Source organism: Hemibagrus wyckioides, linkage group LG11 (genome assembly GCF_019097595.1).
Source record: "Hemibagrus wyckioides isolate EC202008001 linkage group LG11, SWU_Hwy_1.0, whole genome shotgun sequence".
Taxonomy (NCBI): domain Eukaryota; kingdom Metazoa; phylum Chordata; class Actinopteri; order Siluriformes; family Bagridae; genus Hemibagrus; species Hemibagrus wyckioides.
In genome coordinates, this window is record NC_080720.1 from 6,857,410 (window position 1) to 6,878,351 (window position 20,942).

The 20,942-nt window shown below is 39.1% G+C and overlaps 1 protein-coding gene across 2 annotated transcripts in view; it reads left to right on the forward strand.

Moving 5' to 3' along the window:
• Window positions 1-20,942, forward strand: part of nos1apa (nitric oxide synthase 1 (neuronal) adaptor protein a) — a 142,593-nt gene that overhangs the window by 85,380 nt on the left and 36,271 nt on the right. For both annotated transcript variants that reach the window (XM_058402594.1, XM_058402593.1), the window contains exons 5-7: window positions 8,106-8,214; window positions 15,557-15,698; window positions 17,676-17,833. In XM_058402594.1, coding sequence (XP_058258577.1) covers window positions 8,106-8,214; window positions 15,557-15,698; window positions 17,676-17,833 — 409 coding nt within the window. The remainder of the gene's footprint in view (window positions 1-8,105; window positions 8,215-15,556; window positions 15,699-17,675; window positions 17,834-20,942) is intronic.

Genomic DNA, 20,942 nt, shown 5'->3' on the forward strand with positions numbered 1-20,942 from the left:
ATTCGTCTTTAATTTAAGGGGATAAACAGATTGGGAGTTACAGCCATTTGCACCCTCCGTTTTCTCAGGCTCAAAAGTCATTGGACAATTGACTAATAAGCAGTTACATTTACGACATTTGGCAGATGCCCTTATATAGAGAAAATTACAATTTAACTCAGCTTATACAACTAAGGGTTAAGGACCTTGCTCAAGGACTCAGCAGTGGCAGATTGGTGAAACTGGGATGTGAACTCATAACCGTCCAATCAGTAGTCCAGCACCTTAACCATTAAGCTACCACATTAGCGTAATGCTCTCAATGTATGGTCCTATATATGTAATAGGAGGTCATCATTAAGCTAAAAAAAGCCAAACAGACTAATCAGAGAGAGAGAGAGCGCAGAAACTTAGGAGTGGCTGAATCAACAATTTGGTAGATTCTTACAAAGAAGGAACCTACTGTAGAGCTCAGACACACTGAAAGACCTTGTAAAACAACTAAAGTGGGTGATTGCAGCATTCTTTCCCAGACTCCTACACAACATATAGCCAAGTCAAGGAGTATCACTGTCAGAGTCTACAATCAAGATGCCTTCATGAATATAAATACAGAGTGTGCGCCTCACGATGAAAACCACCCAAGAACAGGAAGGCCAGATTAGACTTTGCTAGAAAACTAGCAGAAACCTTTTGCTAGATTCTTCAGACAGGTGAAAATAAGATTGGCTTGTAACCGAATGATGGAAAGGGAACAGTATGGAAGAAGGAACGGAAGGACTGATGATCCGAACCATATCAGATCATCCATCAGACCTGGAGGAGGCAGTCTTATGGGTATGTATAGCTGCCAGTGGAACTGGGTCACTGGTGTTTATTGATGATGTGGAAGTAGCTGGATGAATTCCCAAGTGCATAGAACTATACCTTCTGCTCAGATTCACTCCAGCGCTATAGAGTACAGAAGAACAATGACCCCAAACATACTGCGAAAGCAAGCCAAGAGCTTCTACTGGCAAAGAAATGGAGTGTTTTTGAATGGCTGAGTCAGTCACCTGACCTCAACCCGACTGAGCGTGTTTTTCACTCACCGAAGAAAAACTGAAGGCAGAAAGAGTCACAAACAAGCAGCAACTCTGAAGCTCAGCAGCACGAGGGAGGAAACTCAGCTTTTGGTGATGTTCATGGGGTTCAGAATTCAGGATTTGCCCCCAGGTATTAAAAAATAATTTTTAGTATCTCCAATTACTTGCAGCCCGTGAAAGTTTACTCTTCCATCACATATTAACCGCTTCGTTTCAAATCAGTCGTGATGTACAAAGGCAAATACCGTCCAAATACTTATGGACCTGACCGTAGCTGTGATATCAGGAAGCACCTCATGCGTGACTGCTCCACAACATTAAACGGATTAAAAAGCCTGATACGTTGTATTTTAACACCACTTACTGAGATTACTCATTATTTCAGAAGATAAAATGCGATCATCACGAGGAGTGATAATGTTAGTAACGTAAGTGAGCGTGTAAGATGAAGCTCAGGGGATTGGCCACGGTGCGAGAGCTCCTCTCCTCGTATAATGGCATTTCGACAGCCTCTCTCTCTCTCTCTCTCTCAGCTCCTTCACCGTGTGAGCGAAACCGTCCCCTAAAGAGCCATGATGGACATTTCTTTACCTTTGTCACTGAGCCGAAACTAAGCGCTAGCATCAGGAGTCACTGGCGTCTTTTATGAGCAGGAGGGAAGCAGAACGTTAGAAATTCAGCTCTCTGTATTTTTGGAGGGTTTTTTTTTTTGGCGTGATGCACATAAAATGTCTGCTTTGTGATCCCGAGCTGAAAGATTCATGAGGTTGTGTATCGCTTTAGGACGAGAGGAGGTTTATTGAGTGTCATATCACCTACAGAAACGCAGCAGCAGCCCACGCGGATCTCAACACGGCTACAGCGAGATTTCAGGAGCTCTGTTGAAAAGGTGGAATTCAGAAGCAGCCCATGTCACCACTTTCAATCCCTTTAAATGATTATTAATTAATAAATCATGGCTGTGATTTTGTGTGAATTTTTTTTAAGCATGCTGAAAGGTCAGAAAGAGCTACGCTCCAGCTAAACAAGATCCTCCATTTCTGACACAAAATTATATTATCTTCTTTTTTATATTTTTACCCTCTTTTTTAAATGAAAATAATGTCAATTGCAAAAAAATTAGTGCTGTAAAATTAATAATAAAAAAGAAATGTTGCGTTTAAATTACTAAGAAAAATATTTAGCATTAAAAATGCATTCAGACAGTAATAAGTTTAGTTCACGTCTCACTACGGATTGAACAAATATTAGCAATAAATAAGTAAATAAAACAAACAAACTGAAATATTTAAGACTTTATTTATTTACGTAAAGCGTTGTATTTTTTTCCCCATTAATTTATTTTCTTGCTTGCTTGCTTTGTATTATAAAAAAAATTATTTACTTGTATTTATTTGTTTGTTCATTTATTTTATTTTATTTTATATTATTCTTATTTTATATTATTTTTATTTTATTTTTCAATTATTTATTTATTTATAGATGCTCAATCAAACACTTTGTTTGAGATTCAACCACAGAAAAATAAACTCCCACAAGAGCCTTTTGGAAGAAAAATACTTAAGTTCTATCATCTATTAGCGTGATCACTTTTTTGTTTTCTTTTCCTGTTTTGTTGTAGCTGTTAGATTTACTAAGAAAATGCATTTGATTAAAAAAAAATGGTCTAAATGACTTTTCTTACTCCAGGCAAAACGTGTCACTGAGACAAAATAGTACTTTTTATACGGTAGAAGCACATGGGATGTAAAAATAATGTGGGTTGTTTTGTTGTTTAAACTTTAAATAAGTAATATAATAGAGAAATAGTATTGGAGTGGTCTAGGTTTGCTCTGAATATAATCAGAAATTTATACAAGTAAAAAAAAACACTGCTTGTTTTTTATTTTGTAATATTGTTATTATTTATAGCACAGTGCTGTTGGATTCTTGCCTTCTGATTGGTCAGAATGGGATGTATGAGAGCAGTTCTCCTTGCAGGGAAAAACAAAGCTTAATGTTCATGCGCTCGTTCTAATATATTATATGTTCTATAGATAAAAACGTACACAGGAGCTTGCATGGCAGTTCTAGCATTTCTGGAAGGAGTCTCCAATGTCAGTGCTTTGTAACCTTGAGAAATAAAGCTGTAACATGATGTCTTCTGACATGGGGAAGTTTTCAGGATTATTATTAGTATTAGTATTATTATTATTATTATTATTATTATTATGTGCATGTTTGTCTTATTAACTTCAATAGATATGTCAGGTGAGAAAATGACCATTTATAGAACAAGCAATAATGTTCTGTGGAACTATAAATGGAAAAAGTATGACATATTTTAGTAAATAAATAAAAGTGTATTATATGTCAAATAGCTGTGGTATAAGCAGCTTTCGAACCACTGACTCCATGTTGGTCTTTGAGTAGGACGATGATTATTATCCGTGTCAGTTTCCTAAAAACCCAGCTCAGTTATCCGATCCCAGATTCCCTCAGAGTTTAAATGCTTTAAAGATGACACAAGCGTAAACTGTGGCTTATATAATAAGTATATTTTTTCATGCAGAACAATTGCTGAAATGAAATGGACCCCACTGAGCTCAGCAGAAATCCAGGCTGCTGTTTCGCTCTCAGTCGCGATAAATCAAAGAGCAAGGGATTGTTCTTCAGCCGGTGTCAGTCTGAACGCCGACGCATCACATCACCCCATGGCGCTGATGAACGCAACACACACGCCGTCTCACCGGCACACGGTTAAAATAAACACATCCAGCCAGAGATTTCTGAGCAAAAATAATTCAATCTTATTCTCTGAGTAAATTAGCGTGGAAGTGGGTCAAAGATTAACCAGTTTATGCGGGAGAGAAAATGCAAACCCAGAGAAAGAAATCTCCCAAGCCGAGCTCCGACCGGAAAGGTCAGACAGGTCTAAGTCTGCAGTGACGCCATGAATCTGATCTCAGTATCCTGCCTGAAATAATGAGGCATGACTCAGCAGAGTGAAAATCTGATGGAGTTACTTTGAGACACACACACACACACACAGAGCGTCCTATTGGCATTTCTACCCCAGCTCTATTGAATTAGTAATACTGATGGGGCAGAAGGTGTTGATTCATTTCTTATTAAAGCAGATCTGACAGCTATTCCAGCTCTGATATATTATCATCTATGGTAATTCACTGGGACTTGGATAACGTGTACATGCGACATAATAAAGTGTTATTAGATGTAGGAAAAATTGACATTTTCTGTAAAGAGAGAAACATTTTTGGAAGGAGTCTCCAGTGTTAACTTGGTGTTCCTGGAATGTCCTTTCTTAGCTTTGTTATTTTATTTTTATTTATTTATGTATTTATTTATATATGTATCTATATGTTAAAATAAAAAATATATTTATTTATATATACATATCTTTTTTTTATTATATTTATATTATATTTTTATATTTAATTTTATTATTTTATTATATATATATATAATATAATATAATTTTTATTTTATATATTTACGTTTAAGACATTTCACATGATTCGTGGATGCACTGCAGCATTAAATTTAACTAAAAATGGGATGGGATATTCATTAATAAATAAAATACCATTAGCCTTTGCTCATCTCTGTGGTATAAGAGGAATAAAACACTTCAGGATATTCTGTTTTAAGAAAGTCACCAGCTTCGGGGTTGTAAAAGTAACACAGCTTAGCATCAGACCACATCACAGCACCTCGTCACTGAATATTATCCGATATCCGCACACCGTGTCTTGTTTCCTTCTTTACACAGCAGAAGCCGGCGCTGATAAAGAAAGTAAGAAGCGATTTTTTATGAATAGCGACTCCATTCATGAATGTAAACCAGGTGGAAATCTGAGGTTATGTAAATACCTAGTCTTAAACAAGACTCTTTTTTTTCCTCCTCCGCACTTTTCTCTTTCATTTCACATCCTCTGACCCAGAGCTGTTAAACTATTCCTCTAGGCTTCAGTGAAATACAAAACCGCACACCATCGAACACCTTTCAGCCGTCCAGCTTTTTAAACTCCACTGCAGGACCCGCTGCCCTTCTCACATTTACTACGTGATATTCATTTGAAATCTTTGTTTGTCCTCGTAGCAGTGGAAGGTGGAAAGTAAAAGTAGTGCTGATGTGCAAGGTGTGTGTGTGTGTGTGTGTGTGTGTGTGTGTGTGTGTGTGTGGTGGGGTGGGTGGGATGTTCAGGGAGTTGGGGGGCATCTGCTTTTGACTAGAAGTGTACATCAGGGCTGAAATCTGGTGGGATGCAACAAAATAATCCTCCAAGAAGTTGAACTGTCAGAACACAACCTTCCAGTTTAGACCACACCCAGTTCTAGTTTAAATTTACATTTACAGCATTTAGAATTTTATTTTATTTTATTTTTATTAAATTAAATTTAATTTAATTTAATTTAATTTAATTTAATTTAATTTAATTTAATGATTTAATTAATGTATATATTTTTTTTATTTTATTATATAATTTGCCATATATATTTGTCATATTAAATTTAAAAATTAAATTTAACTGAAAATGTGTGAAAAGTTATGATAGGATATTCACTAATAAATAAAATACCATTAGCCTTTGCTCATCTCTGTGGTATAAGAGGAATAAAACACTTCAGGATATGCTGTTTTAGGAAAATCACCAGCTTCGGGGTTGTAAAAGTAACACAGCTTAGCATCAGACCACATCACAGCACCTCGTCACTGAATATTTTCCGATCCACCCCTGGTTTAAATTTACATTTACAGCGTTTAGCAGACGCCCTTATCCAGAGCGACTTAGATTTTTTATCTCATTTTATACATCTGAGCAATTGAGCATTAAGGGCCTTGCTCAGTGGTCCAGGAGTGGCAGATTGGTGGACCTGGGATTCAAACTCATAACCTTCTGGTCCAACACCGTGAACATTAATCTACCACATTCAGGTCTGAGTCGCAGAGCATTAAACAGATACAGAAAATGGCACTGTACTATGCTCTTAAACGTATTAACATGAATCTGCGGTTTCATAAAATCAAGACAACTCTCTGACTCCAAAAATCATGAAAAATAAATCTGTTCAGGAGGGTCTACTTATTTTTTCTACTCATTTTTTTATACAAAAGCTGTAGATAATTCAGGGGTTCTGCTGTCTACTGTGAACGGGTTGTGCTGTCTGTTGTGTGGTCTTGAATAACAATTTTCACCCAGAGTGCAACTTATTTACACTTTTACTGATCGTCACTTATTCCAATGACATGCAGAGGGAAAATAACTGCTCTGTCTGAAAAAGGTGCAGTACAACCCGAGTGACTGATGGCCATCAGGGTGACTGTGATAGATAAAGATTTATAGGTCTGTTGATGTGCCGAGGAGTGACACTGACATTATTACACACACACACACACGCACAGATACACCTTTTGTGTGACTTTTTTATTAATACACTGCAACCACCAGCTACAATAACACGTAATAACATCACTGCAAACCGCTCTGGTTTTTTTTTCTTTTCTTTGAAAGATCTGAAAGATTATGTGATTATTTATAGGTTTATGATCCACAGCTAGAGAAAAAATCTTCTTCAGAAAACGTTCTTGAGGAAAAAAGGGAAGGAAGGAAGAAAAAAGAAGGGAGGAAGGAAGGAAGGAAGGAAGGAAGGAAGGAAGGGAAGATCGATGGAGGGAAGGAAGGAAGGAAGGAAGGGAAGATGGATGGATGGAAGGAAGGAAGGAAGGAAGGAAGGGAAGATGGATGGAAGGAAGGAAGGAAGGAAGGAAGGAAGGAAGGAAGGAAGGAAGGAAGGAAGGAAGGAAGGAAGGAAAGAAGGAAGGAAGGGAAGATGGAAGGAAGGAAGGAAGGAAGGAAGGAAGGAAGGAAGGAAGGAAGGAAGGAAGGGAAGATCGATGGAAGGAAGGAAGGAAGGGAAGATGGATGGAAGGAAGGAAGGAAGGAAGGAAGGAAGGAAAGAAGGAAGGAAGGAAGGAAGGAAGGAAGGAAGGGAAGATGGATGGATGGAAGGAAGGAAGGAAGGAAGGAAGGGAAGATCGATGGAGGGAAGGAAGGAAGGAAGGAAGGGAAGATGGATGGATGGAAGGAAGGAAGGAAGGAAGGAAGGAAGGAAGGAAGGAAGGAAGGGAAGATGGATGGAAGGAAGGAAGGAAGGAAGGAAGGAAGGAAGGAAGGGAAGATGGATGGAAGGAAGGAAGGAAGGAAGGAAGGAGGGGAAGATGGATGGAAGGAAGGAAAGAAGGGAAGATGGATGGAAGGAAGGAAGGAAGGAAGGAAGGGAAGATGGATGGATGGAAGGAAGGAGGGAAGATGGATGGAAGGAAGGAAGAAAGGAAGGGAAGATGGATGGATGGATGGAAGTAGGGAAGATGGATGGAAGGAAGGAAGGAAGGAAGGAAGGAGGGAAGATGGAAGGAAGGAAGGAAGGGGAAGATGGATGGAAGGAAGGAAGGAAGGAAGATGGATGGAAGGAAGGAAGGAAGGAAGGAAGGAAGGAGGGAAGATGGAAGGAAGGAAGGAAGGAAGGAAGGGAAGATGGATGGAAAGAAATGCTGCTGGTTGTATTTTGTACTTGTCTGTACTGATTGAAATGAATAAGTGACTCCAGCTTGTGTTGCCTGTGAGCTTTTCTCACTATATTATCTCCATACTGATTTTTTAGACCAGTATTATTATCAGTCTGTGAACTACTACCAGTATCAGGATGGATTCATTCACAGAGAGCTTTAAAGCCCTCATGTTAGTCATTCTGGATAAGAGCATCTGCCAAATGCAATAAAGTTAATGTTTTAATCAATCAGGAGCATCACAGAAAATTTACTCATGGTTTAAGATGTTTTCTCAGGTAACTTGTATTGTAGATGGTGTTGTTCCTGCACCGTACAAGTGAACCAAAAAAATGTAAAGCACAAACTTTTCTGCTTCAAATGAAATTTACATGTAATACATTTGGCTGAATTTTGAGAGAATCAATATATTTTTCTTCACAGCATCAGCACCACTAATCTCTTTCCGAATCGATTTCTTGTTTTCGCAGGATCTTCTACGTGTCACACGATTCACAGGATCTGAAAATCTTCAGTTATATAGCGAGAGATGGACAGAGCAACGTCTTCAGATGCAACGTCTTCAAATCCAAGAAGAAGGTAAGTCACTGGTCAATGCCTCTGCTTTGTGGTCAGCAAGACATATTTTTATTATTATTATAGACAATCATTTAACTGTATATTACACTGATCACAACATTATGACAGGTGAAGTGAATAACACTGATGATCTTCTCATCATGGCACCTGTTAGTGGGTGGGATATATTAGACAGCAAGTGAACATTTTGTCCTCAAAGTTGATGTGTTAGAAGCAGGAAAAATGGACAAGTGTAAGGATTTGAGCGAGTTTGATGAAGGGACAAATTGTGATGGCTAGACCACTGGACCAGAGCATCTCCAAAACTGCAGCTCTTGTGGGGTGTTCCCGGTCTGCAGTGGTCAGTATCTATCAAAAGCGGTCCAAGGAAGGAACAGTGGTGAACCAGCGACAGGGTCATGGGCGGTCAAGGCTCATTGATGCACGTGGGGGGTGAAGGCTGGCCCGTGTGATCCGATCCAACAGACGAGCTACTGTTGCTCAAATTGCTGAAGAAGTTAATGATAGAAAGGTGTCAGAATACACAGTGCATGATGGGTCAGGGCTGTTTTGGCAGCAAAAGGGAGACCAACACAATATTAGGCCGGTGGTCATAATGTTATGCCTGGTCGGTGTATAGTGGTCATAATGTTATGCCTGGTCTGTGTATAGTGGTCATAATGTTATGCCTGCTCGGTGTATAGTATGTACATTTTTGAACAAATGCAATGTGATGCAGTTTCAATGTTAAATTTAAGCATGGGACCAGAGGAGTCTTGTACAGATGTTAGGTTTGCAATTTTTATACAGGTACATGAAGACATTCTAAAGCATCACAGGGTGTCCTAAAATGTAAGAATTGTAACATCCAGTAAGAAAAAACACCGTATTATTTCATGCTTCTCAGCCTGCTGAATAATTGCTCCATTTTTGCCCATTTGGCTTTTACGCCTTGGCTGACTTTTCAGTATATCTAAAGAAAAATCCAGGGAGAAACTCATTATTACTTCAGTAATAAATGTAGACCTAGTAGAAGGCAGTGAAGAAAGAAAAAAAAGATTTCGAACACAGTGTGCATGTAGAGCAGCGTTCAAGTCGTCCAGCGCTGGTCTCCGCGACGCATAGAAACTCTCTCAGAAACGTGAATATCGTCAGAAAATAAAATCCCTCGTTTCTTGTTCTGTTATAAATGAGTGAGGCTGAACAGAACAGAACCGACTCACTTCCTGTGAAAGTCATGAATTAGGTTAAGGCTGAATCGTATAGATCAGGGACATGTCTAGCTATTGCACCCGTCTACCCCGGAGAGCTGAGCCCCAGGAACACACTGTTTTATGGTCCACTGTTAATTGGCGTGTTGTTATGAGGAGCTGTTTAAGAAGGTGACACCCTGGGGGATCAATTAAAGGGCAGAAAGCACAGAGCAGACTTTCTGCTAATTAATAGTCCGTGAAAGGCGAGAGGAGGAGAAGACTCTTCCTCCGATCTTTCACCCGGCACCAGCGCCGCTTCCGAGCGATGTTCTCGTCCATCGGAGCTCGTGTTTTTTACTGATTATCTGCACGAACAGCCGCTTAAACTTCACGCCTCAGTCACTGGGCTCTGAAATGAGACGAACGTGAGTTAATTAGATGTAGATTAAGATCCACGTCTTGCTTAAAGATTCGATTTCCAGTTCAATTTGAAGTTGAGAACTTGTTTAAAAGCTGTATGATGCAGAGTAAAATCGATGACTTTTCTCTTTTTTTTTTTCTTTTTCCTCAGCATCCATTTTGTATTTGGCTTGTTTGTAGTTTGTAATAATTAATCTCCAGTGTTGTGCACTGGTGCGAGATGATGGTGCAGCAGGCAGCGTTGCTATCTCGCAGCTCCACAGTTTGATCCGGAGCTCAGGTTATTTCTCTCCTGCTGCTCTCCTTGTTAACAGGTGAATCCTCCTGGGTCTCTGGTTTCATCCCAACTTCTGAAACATGCCAGGAGTGGATTAGCTATGCCACATTGCCCCTAGTTGTCGAATAGTGTGTGAATGTGTGTGTCTGGTGCTCTGCAGTGGACTGGTGTCTCATCTATCTCACGCTCAGTTAAAAGGAAGGAAGGAATGGTGGAAGGAAAGAACGAAAGATGAAAGGGACGAACGAAAGAAAGAAAGAAAGATGGAAGGAAGGATCGAATGAAAGATGGAAGAAAGGAAGGAATGAACGAAATATGGAAGGAAGGATGGAAGGAAGGAAGGAATTAAGGAAAGAAAGGAAGGAAGGAATTAAGGAAAGGGAAGAAGGAAGGAAGGAAAGAATGAAAGATGGAAGGAAGGATTGAATGAAAGATGGAAGGAAAGAACGAACGAACGACCGAAAGATGGATGGAAGGAAAGAAAGGAAGGAAGGAATTAAGGAAAGGGAAGAAGGAAGGAAGGAACGAATGAAAGAAAGATGGAAGGAAAGAACGAAAGATGGAAGGAAGGAATGAACGAATGAAAGATGGAAGGAACGAACGAAAGATGGAAGGAAGGAAGGAACGAACGAACGAACGAAAGATGGAAGGAAGGAAGGAACAAAAGATGGAAGGAAGGAACGAACAAACAAACGAACAAACAAAAGATGGATGGAAGGAAGGGAGGGAGGGAGGGAGGGAGGGAGGGAGGGAGGGAGGGATGTGCTAATTTAACTCAGTTTCATTATTGTGGGTTTTTTGTTGTTTCCTTTTTAGTACAGAAGTGATGTGTTTATAAATACATAAAAGTTATGTGTAATAAAACATGTTTGTATGTATTAGCCAATTAGTAACAAGAAATAATAAATAAATAAATAAATAAATAAATAAATAAATAGAATTTTAAAAATAATAATAATAATAATAAAAAGATTTGCATTGAATTTGCATTTATTTTCTTATTTGAATTAACAAACCAATAAGTCTGATGAAAGTCTCATTAACACAAAAAAAGTGATTGTAACTAAACCAGCTGAGGGGAGTAATGTTCCTGTCGGATCTCGGGTTTCATTATGAAATGCAGATATCGAGTTCTGCCTGAACAGCAGGCTGACGGAGGAATTTTTCCATCCATGGTGGCTCAGACACCATCAGCAATCAGCATCATCTAAGATTCCCTACATCTGAGCATGGCCACAAATTGGCAGCTATAAACATACCTATAACATGAGTTATTAATCTGGCTATTAAGTGGCTGCGTAAAATGGCATGGGGAAAAGCTCGTGTTTTCCCTTGATGAAAAACGCAGCACAGGATGCTCACATTAAGCTACGAATACCGTGTCTGCTCAAAAGATCCCTTTTCTCAGCACTGTTCAAGACATTTACGCTATCAGTCGGTCATCTCAGACGAGAGCTGGGCTGATCGACTGACACATTCAAAGATGTATTTATTTCACCTTTGTTAGATTCTAAATAGGTCTGCTTAGGGATGAGCGTTTTGTTTTTATTTATTTATTTGTTTCTTTTGTTTAATTTAAAAAAAAAAAAAAAAACATTTTATTAGACTGGACCACAGAAAGCTAGGGATATGCAAAATATGTGTAATAATGTAATATTTCAGTACCCCAAATACCTCCATTAGACTAGGAAAATGTTACTATGAAGGATTTATTTGGTCATATTTGACCAAAACAGCTGAGCATCTGTTACAGAAAATTTCAAGTCGCAGAGGAAAATGCTTTAGGAATTGCAAATTTTTGTCCCTCATAAACACAAGTTACACTTTCTTAAATTCTATACTGCATGCACACAAATCCTACTCGGAGAATCACAAATTAAGCAACTCTCACACACACATTTTTTACTACAGTGAATATGATGCAAAACACATCCACACACTCATACAAAAGAATACGATAAATACGATGTGTATTCAAGGAAAAATTGGACACATCTGCAGTTCAGTATGTGAGAGAGTTGTACACCTGTAGAATATTTTCTCACAAATCCTTTTGTTTTTTTCACACTAGTCAGTGAATATATCTGCTTGAAGTACCACACACTCTCACTCTCTCAATCTTTGTGAAATGTGGCACTAAACTGAGTGGTACCCGTGTACAGCCAGGGGCGGGGCTCTATTCAGAGATCGGACAACTTTTAACCAATCAGAGAGATGGTTTGGCCCTCAGGAGTGTTCAGCAAGTGATCTCAAATCAACATGACCTCTCAGAGCATGAAGAGTAAACAAAACAGAGCTTATTTACACTCGTATACTTAGAAACGTGTTTTAGTGTTCGCTTGTTAAATCAAGAACACTGACTCTGATGATGGTAAATGTACATATACAAGTATACTTCATCATACTTAGCTGACTAGCTAGCTTTCACCGTATAGCTTAAATTGCGCACACCGACCATGCATAACATTATGACTACCTGCCTAATATTGTGTTGGCCCCCCTTTTCCTGCCAAAACAGCCCTGACCCATCATGCACTGTGTATTCTGACACCTTTCTATCAGAACCAGCATTAACTTCTTCAGCAATTCGAGCAACAGTAGCTCGTCTGTTGGGTCGGATCACACGGGCCAGCCTTCGCTCCCCACGTACATCATGACCCTGTCGCCGGTTCACCACTGTTCCTTCCTTGGATCACTTTTGATAGATACTGACCACTGCAGACCGGGAACACCCCACAAGAGCTGCAGTTTTGGAGATGCTCTGATCCAGTGGTCTAGCCATCACAATTCGTCCCTTCGTCAAACTCGCTCAAATCCTTACACTTGTCCATTTTTCCTGCTTCTAACACATCAACTTTGAGGACAAAATGTTCACTTGCTGCCTAATATATCCCACCCACTAACATATGTAAATGTAAAAGCTTCTTGACTTGAAATGCATGGTAGAATAACACAGATTTCTAAGGAAGTTGGATGCAGCATCAATGAAGTTACCTGAAAGTATCTATAACATGGCATACTCGAGTATCATTTCCTCCTCTGCCCTCACGAGCTCTAACGGTCAGTCTCACACTAAAAGCCTCAGTGGATTAATGAACTTTATGTGAGCATGGTGGCAGTGTTCGTTCGGATGATCTGAAGGTTAGGTGTGCCTTCTGGAGGTGTGCAATGACACACTGAGACTTTTTAATATGCAGATGATGAGACCTGAATACAAACATCGTGTCATAAAATAAAAGCCTGTTTCAGGTTATAAATTTAAAGCTTTAATATCAGAAGAAGGGAAGATTGGATAAAAATGTCACCAGATATTTTAATGGTCTCTCCAAATTTCAAGATTACCTTTTTCCTCTACATGATTGTTCAGTCCTCAGGGTTTGGACAAAGTGACTCTCTTACTAGCTGTTAATTTTCTCAGAGAGCAAGCTCACCCTCTTGGTCATCGTCTCACCTTTAAATACAAAGCGATAAATTAAACAGACAGAGAAGTGATTACGGCTTCCTGACGCATGCAGGTTATTCTTCATGTTCAGCCGAACGAGAGATTTCAGCAGCGTCTCCGGGTCGTTGAGGTGAAAACGTGGCCACTTTGGCACACGCCGCCTCAGAAGCGGCCCATTATAATATAACACAAGGCTGTGTGGAACCTAATTCTTTTGGCTTCGCTGGTTCATTTCTTTCTCCAGCATCACTGTTCATCACAGTAATGCACATTTTCAGTGGCGTTCACAGCCATTGCACATCAGCAGTTGTACCTGAGCTGCAATAAGCCGCAGGAGGAGAAGCCTTCACACTGCCGTGATAACATCAGCCATACTGCCGCTCTCATTGAGGCGAGCCATTTCTTTTGATTTATGTTAAATGTTAAGTGTTTGTGCTGCTTCTTTTATAGTGAGAGAAGCACAAAGTGTGCAGTGCCAGTAAAAATAAATAAAATTGAAGCAAAATGTTTATGTGGCAGTCAGTCAGATGTGTCGCACAGAGGGAGAGTGCTGTGGCCTCAAAGAGTCCTGGTTTGATCCCTGAGTTTGTAAGATCACGTAAGTCCGTCTGGGGGAAAAAAGGAGCCCCATTTCCGAAAGGGCTAAAAGATTTTACAGATGTGAAACACACACACAGATGTGTACTACAAAGATCTGCGTTTTGTGTAAATGGTTTACTGACCAAGTGACTTAAAGAAACATTCATCAAAGTCATGCTATATTCATATCACTGCATTTCATCAGTCACTGTATCTTTGGGTGCATTTTTATATTTTTCCACTGGTCAGTCCACTTCATTTCTTTTACCATTACTCTAATTTACACATTGCATTGCATTGTACATTATTTTATTTATTTTATTTTATTTTATTTTATTTTTTTCTTATTCAGTTTCATTTTATTTTATTTGCTCTCATCTTATTGTTTCATTTTATTTTATTTGATCTCTTTTGTCTTATTCAGTTTCATTTTATTTTAATTTGATCTCTTTTTTTTTACCTCATTCTATTCTATTCTATTTCATTTTATTTTATTATATTGTATTTTTCGGCCCTTTAACACGACTCTATTTGATTCTTTTACAATATGTCCAGTCGGAAAGAAGCCCTTCACTGCATGTCATTCTGTCTGATTGTGTAACCAATAAAGTTTAATATTGAAGTGTAATTTTTAAATTAGTTTTAAGTGTATAGGATTTCAGGGGTTTTTTTCCTCCCAGTTCAGGGAAAGTCTGTGGTAACGACACATAATTACCCGACGTGGCAGACTGTGCTAAAAAGCTGGAACATTCCTTTCAGATATTTTTATGTAACTGCTCTCATTTTAACTACTCAAAGCTCAGCATGGTGTCTTGAGAAGCTGCTGGATTCTTTTAGACCTCTGTGTCGAAGTGTCCAGGGTTCACAAGGCATTCATTTGTTGTTTGAGACCCTCGTTGTTTGAGTACCATTTGTTCTTTCTCTTCCACATCTATACGCTGCAATGATTTATAATCTCACAATACGGTGAAGACGAGTTTCATCCTCATGAAGGCTCTCGGAGTTGTTCCTTGTCTCCGTCTCCTCTACAACGCTCATTAGGGATTTAAGTCTATATCTGGATTCAAAAAGTTTATAAAGAAACCAACATGTATTAATGGAATATTAACACTGAAAAAGCATGAGTTAGGAAACAGCAGCAAAGTAAATAAAAAATTTCCAGCATCCTGACACACGCAGCTCTGATCCTGCACATAGATCTTGACTTCATCTTACGTAAAAGAGACAAGCCCCAAAAAATTTGTTCCCTCACACAACCTTCCATCTAAAACTAATCTCTCGGTTTGACAGCCCTGGCATCAGCATTTTCCTGCTTTTCCACTTGTTAGTGAGCCAACACACACACACACACACACACACACACACATCACTCTCTGCACATCCGTAACACTAAGCGACTCGTTTGTTGTACATTTCCAGAATGACTGAGATTAGCCATGTTTTCTGTCACAGAGCCAGGCCATGCGGATCGTACGGACGGTCGGTCAAGCGTTCGAGGTGTGTCACAAACTCAGCCTGCAGCACACACAGCAGAACGCAGACGGTCAGGAGGATGCTGAAAGCCCCAAGACCTGCGCAGACTCCGGCCTACAAGGTGAAACATGTGCTCTATCATCATTCCCTCAGCAATACACACCCAGTCTTAGAATAAACAACACACACACAGACATTTTCCTTCAGTACAGAACCTCTGCAAGGCAAATAAATGTAAATGTTGGGATTTCAGAAAAGAAGAACAGAAAGTTAGAAGTAAATTAAGTATTTGTAAAATTGCATTAAACCTTTTTAGCAGTACACTGGCCTTCCATTCCACCGGCGGAATGGGAAGCATCTCATCAGACATTTTCAATCAGAATAAACAAATGAATTATTTGAATTATTTTATCGGAGCAAGTCTTGCCTGAGAGTCAGTGTTTTTCCTCTTTATCGGATAACCTTACACAGCATTTTAGCGGTCGAAGATCTTTACATTTTTATATCCTTATGAATAAACACTTGGGGAATCTCAGAGAGCAGAAATGGATTTGATATCAACATTTATGATGGAAGATAGAAACTTAATTTATTCCAATAAATATATTGTCCCTAGTAGGTTAGGTAAAAACAGAAATACTTATACAAATTCTTAAAGCTCTGATGGTGTCTTTTCATTTGAGCTTCATATTAATCCCCACTGTTTGGTGTGACATGAGAAAGACATTTAATGCTGAACATGGACACAACAAAACATACACAAATACCTTTTTTTTGGCTTCTGGTAATGTTTTAAAGCTATACTGTAAGATAAAATAGGTTTATTTTTCAGGGATCTTTTTTGTTATTCATGGTTTAAAATTATCCCTTTATTTTTTATCAAGGTTGACCGAGCTAGCCACTTGTTTTACTACACGTGTATTAATTTTTTATTATTATTATTATGTAGGTCCTTTTTCATCTGAGCGCCAAAAGAGAAAAAGTAAGAATGAGAAGTTGTGAACTTGCTTCAGTGAATATAATTAAAGAGGCTCTTCATATTCCTCCCCTGAGCTCGTAGAGAGGAAGTCTATTTTTTTAGTTTTTTTATGCGCAGGACACCGTCTGACTTAACAGCAGAGAATTAGTCCAACGGTGTTTGTGATGATCAGCGACTCTCTTTCTTCCATGAGTTCAGGCTTATTATATTATCCTGCTCTGTGCTCTTCAGTCCCTCTGGAGTGTCTTGCTTTTGAAATGCATATGAGTTCCCCGTCACCCACGCACCAGCACTCGAGAGTCGCCCTGCTCTAGCTCCAGCTCCAGCTCCTGTCACAGGGATCTGACGCGCTCCTGTTAGCATCAGCTCCACCACAATGTAAAACTCTCAGCATCGATGTTAGAAACACCACCGAGGCTCCAGCGAGCCAGTATTGAGCATGGAAAAAGCATGTAGCGTTAAAACTCCCTGTAAATATTTTAATAAGCCACGGTGAATCTCACACCCATCTCCATCCATCAGACACTAACATTCCAGAGGTCCTTCACACGTTGATTAATTTTAATTGAAGCGTCTCAAATTTTCTGTTCATTTTATTAAACACTTGCGCTGTAAGTTTAATGTGGTTATAGTACTGTGTTGTTGCCTGGATGATGTACAACCGTTCTGATGTTTTGTGAGAGTTCAGATGCTCATTCCCTGGTTTGTCTTGAGCAGTTAAACTGTACACAGTTCTTCAGCAAAATAATCCTATGGCTCTTGCATATTTATTTGATTTTCTAGCAGTTTCTAGCATCCGCAACATATTTGACTATGATTTTTACACTGAGGACAACTGAGGGACCAGTAGAACAGGTTGCAAACAATGATTCTCAAGAAGGCAACATGATAAATTAAAGGGTGTGTAAACTTTTCAACAGGATGATCTGTAAATCCTCTAATGTAGAATCTTTCTTACTACATGTAAGAAAAGTCTTAAAATAATAAATAAAAAATACTTTTTTCCAGCTATACAGGAAAGTGTGTCTTTAAGGGAAAAAGAAAGCTCTGGAGTATTCTTTTCCTGATGCCGAATTATTCCGATACGTTTCATTAACACTGATGATGAACTGTCTGCAGATCGGGAGTTGACCGGAGCTGAGAAGACTCTGGCAGAAGAGACGGACATCGACGCTGAGGAGTTGCCTCTCCCCGACAGCACAGTGGACGAGTTCAGCCGAGGCGTCACTGACCTGGATGCTGCTAAGAAAGACGACGAGGGCCCGAAGGACACGAAGGTAAACAGCTGCACCACTCACTGCATGACGAGGCTAATACACATGTGCAGTCTGAGATTGTGTGTGTAGTTCATCAGAGTGTTATCGAAGAGTAGCTGCTGAAATGATGGCACATAGCAGAATTCTAGTGTAGTTAGTGGGTGTTCGATTTGTGATAGCTGAGGAACTCTGGGATCTCGAACAGGAAAGCTAGGACTGAAACTTGCCAGGCTCTTACATGAATGTGTATCAGGTATAAAGCTGATTAAAGGCAGGAGAAGCCTGGAGAAAGTGTTCACAATAGAGTATTAATGTGCATAATAGCAGCCTTAGGGGTGTGTGAGGGAAAAAATGTATTTAGTTTTGCTATCAAATTATCAACACTTGCTATCAAATTATCAACACTATTAAAAACACTTGTTTTAAAAGAAAAAGGACTTTACAGTATTTGGTAAAAAAAAAAAATATTGACTTATTTGTTAGCAGTAATGTCAGAATACACAGTGCATCACAGTTTGTTGCGTATGGAGCTGCAGAGCTACAGACCAGTCAGGGTGCCGACGCTGACCCCTGTGCACCACCGAAAGCGCCACACAATGGGCAGGAGAGCATCAGAACTGGACCACGGAGCAATGGGGAACACGTGGTACCAGGATGCACTATGGGTAGAAGGCAAGCTGGTGGAGGCAGTGCGATCCAATCCAGCATCTGTGGGATGTGCTGGACAAACATGTCCAATTCATGGAGGCCCCACCTCGCAACTTACAGGATCTGCTGCTAACATCTTGGTGCCAGATACCACAGCACACCTTCAGGGATCTAGTGGAGTCCATGCCTCGAAGGGTCAGGGAAGTTTGGGCAGCAAAAGGGGGACCAACACAATATTAGGCAGGTGGTCATAATGTTATGCCTGAGAGTGAGAGATAGTTGATGTTAAACCTTTTTAATGTGAAAAACAATTCTATGTTATATATATATATATATATATATATATATATATATATATATATATATATATATATAAATAAATAAGAATATATAGAAGAAAGGCATGACCACTTCTGCTCACTTGGACTCAGGGATTGTCAGAAATCGAACTTGCAATCTCTGAAGCGTAGAGCAAATGCTTTTCTGGTGCTCTACTGGGAAGCCAATACATTACAGAATGTTAACACCTGTTCAGACTGTAACTGTTAAAAGAAAATAGTGATAATATCAGCAATATCAAGTAAAACAACACAATGCAAGCGTATACAAGTGATTTGTGACATCATTTATCATGTATAAGAAACTGACTTCGCCACAGTTATATTATTAGGTATTATTAGTAATTAATTTTGAGGAGATTTCTCATTCTTCTGAGATTCTGAAGCGTTCAGGCTGCATTTCACTGAGCAATGTAAAATATATCAGCTTTAGTTTTCTTTTTTACAGGTTTGTGTTGTATTGTAACTCAAGGAACCTAGTAAATCAGGCCCTCTGTGTGTATACAGTGTAAAAAATGTAAAACTCTACACACACACGGAGTTGGCCTGACCATTCGCTTTATGGTATTGTTCTGATTATTATTGTAACATCATCCTGGCTGACAGGTTTCCCTTAAGAACATTTCCATAAATATTACATCACCACCTATATATATGTGTGTGTGTGTGTGTGTGAGAGAGAGAGAGAGAGAGAGAGAGAGTTGTGTTTTTCTGTACATAGGTCTCTTTTTGTTATTGGGATGTGATTTACAGTCCAGGGGAAATGAGATGGAGATCATGTCAAATGATAAGATCCACTTCTGCTATTCCGAAAATTGGAAAGTCATATTTTAAGTCGTGAAATGACGCTTGCAGCTAGTATATTTATTCTGTGAGATGTTCTATTATGTCCTGTATTACCCAGGATATTGTTTAAGTGGAAATAAAAGTGCTCGTGTCCGTGACGATCAATTTGGACCAAATTTTTCTTATTAAGACTCTTGACCATTTAAAGTCTCTTGATCATTTGGAGCCCATCATATAGCAGTTTTTATGTTTAGACATACACTACCAGTCAAAAGTTTGGACACACCTTCTAATTCCATGCTCTTTCCTGATGTTTATTTCTTTCTACATTGTAAAACAATGCTGAAGGCGGCCGAAATACACAGTAATGTCCTTTGAACAGTTGATATTGAGATATGTCTGCTACTGATGCTCTGTAAAGCCTTCATAACGGCTCTAATCTGAGGTGCTGTTAATTGGTGATTTCTGAGGCTGGTCACTCTAAATGAACTTCTCCTCTGCAGCAGAGTTAAGTTTTGGTCTTGCTTTCCTGGGATGGTCTTCATGTGAGCCAGTTTCATCATGGTGCTTGATGGGTTTTGCAAATGCACTTGACAATACTGTTCTTGCAAGAACTATTCCAGAACACCTGACCTTCGTGTCTTAAAATAACAACTCACTGTTTTTTTGTTGTCATTACATATGGATTACTTAAGTCCATGTGTGTTATTTCATAGTTTTGAAATCTCCAGTATTGTTCTAGAATGTAGAAAATAAATCCCTAAACAAAAAACATTGAATTAAAAGGTGTGTCCAAACTTTTGACTGGTAGTGTATCAGCAGTGCATAGATATATACATATAAGCATCGCGCCATGGATTCGCTAGCAGCGCAGTTTATAAGTCAGAGGATTCAAACAGTGTCAGGTGATAAAGCACAGGCTGTGTGTGAGTAACACTGTGCTCATACACAATTGTCCTGATTCACTCAGAACACTTTGTGCATACATGGAGTACATCCTATAGACAAAATAACAGTGGTAGGTGCTTGGTTACGATGCCGCTGAAAAGGTTGTGAGATTAAATAATCAAATTATTAATGAAATTCAGATTAAGGTGTCTGCTGAATGCGATAAACATAAGGCTAGTCAAGATGATGTTTCTTAGTAGTGCCTTCACTGACAAACAGCTGTGTCTATATCAGGAGGAGTACTTTGCGAGTAATTACTCAAGACAAAAGCTAATAGTGCTAATTTATTGGTTGGTGCAGCACTTTCATTATTCTTGTGAGAAATCAGAGGTTGTCTGCAGCACTGATGTTACAGTGCCGTTACTTGGAAAAAAATAGAAATGCCGGCCTCAAGTCTCAAATCGGTGTTA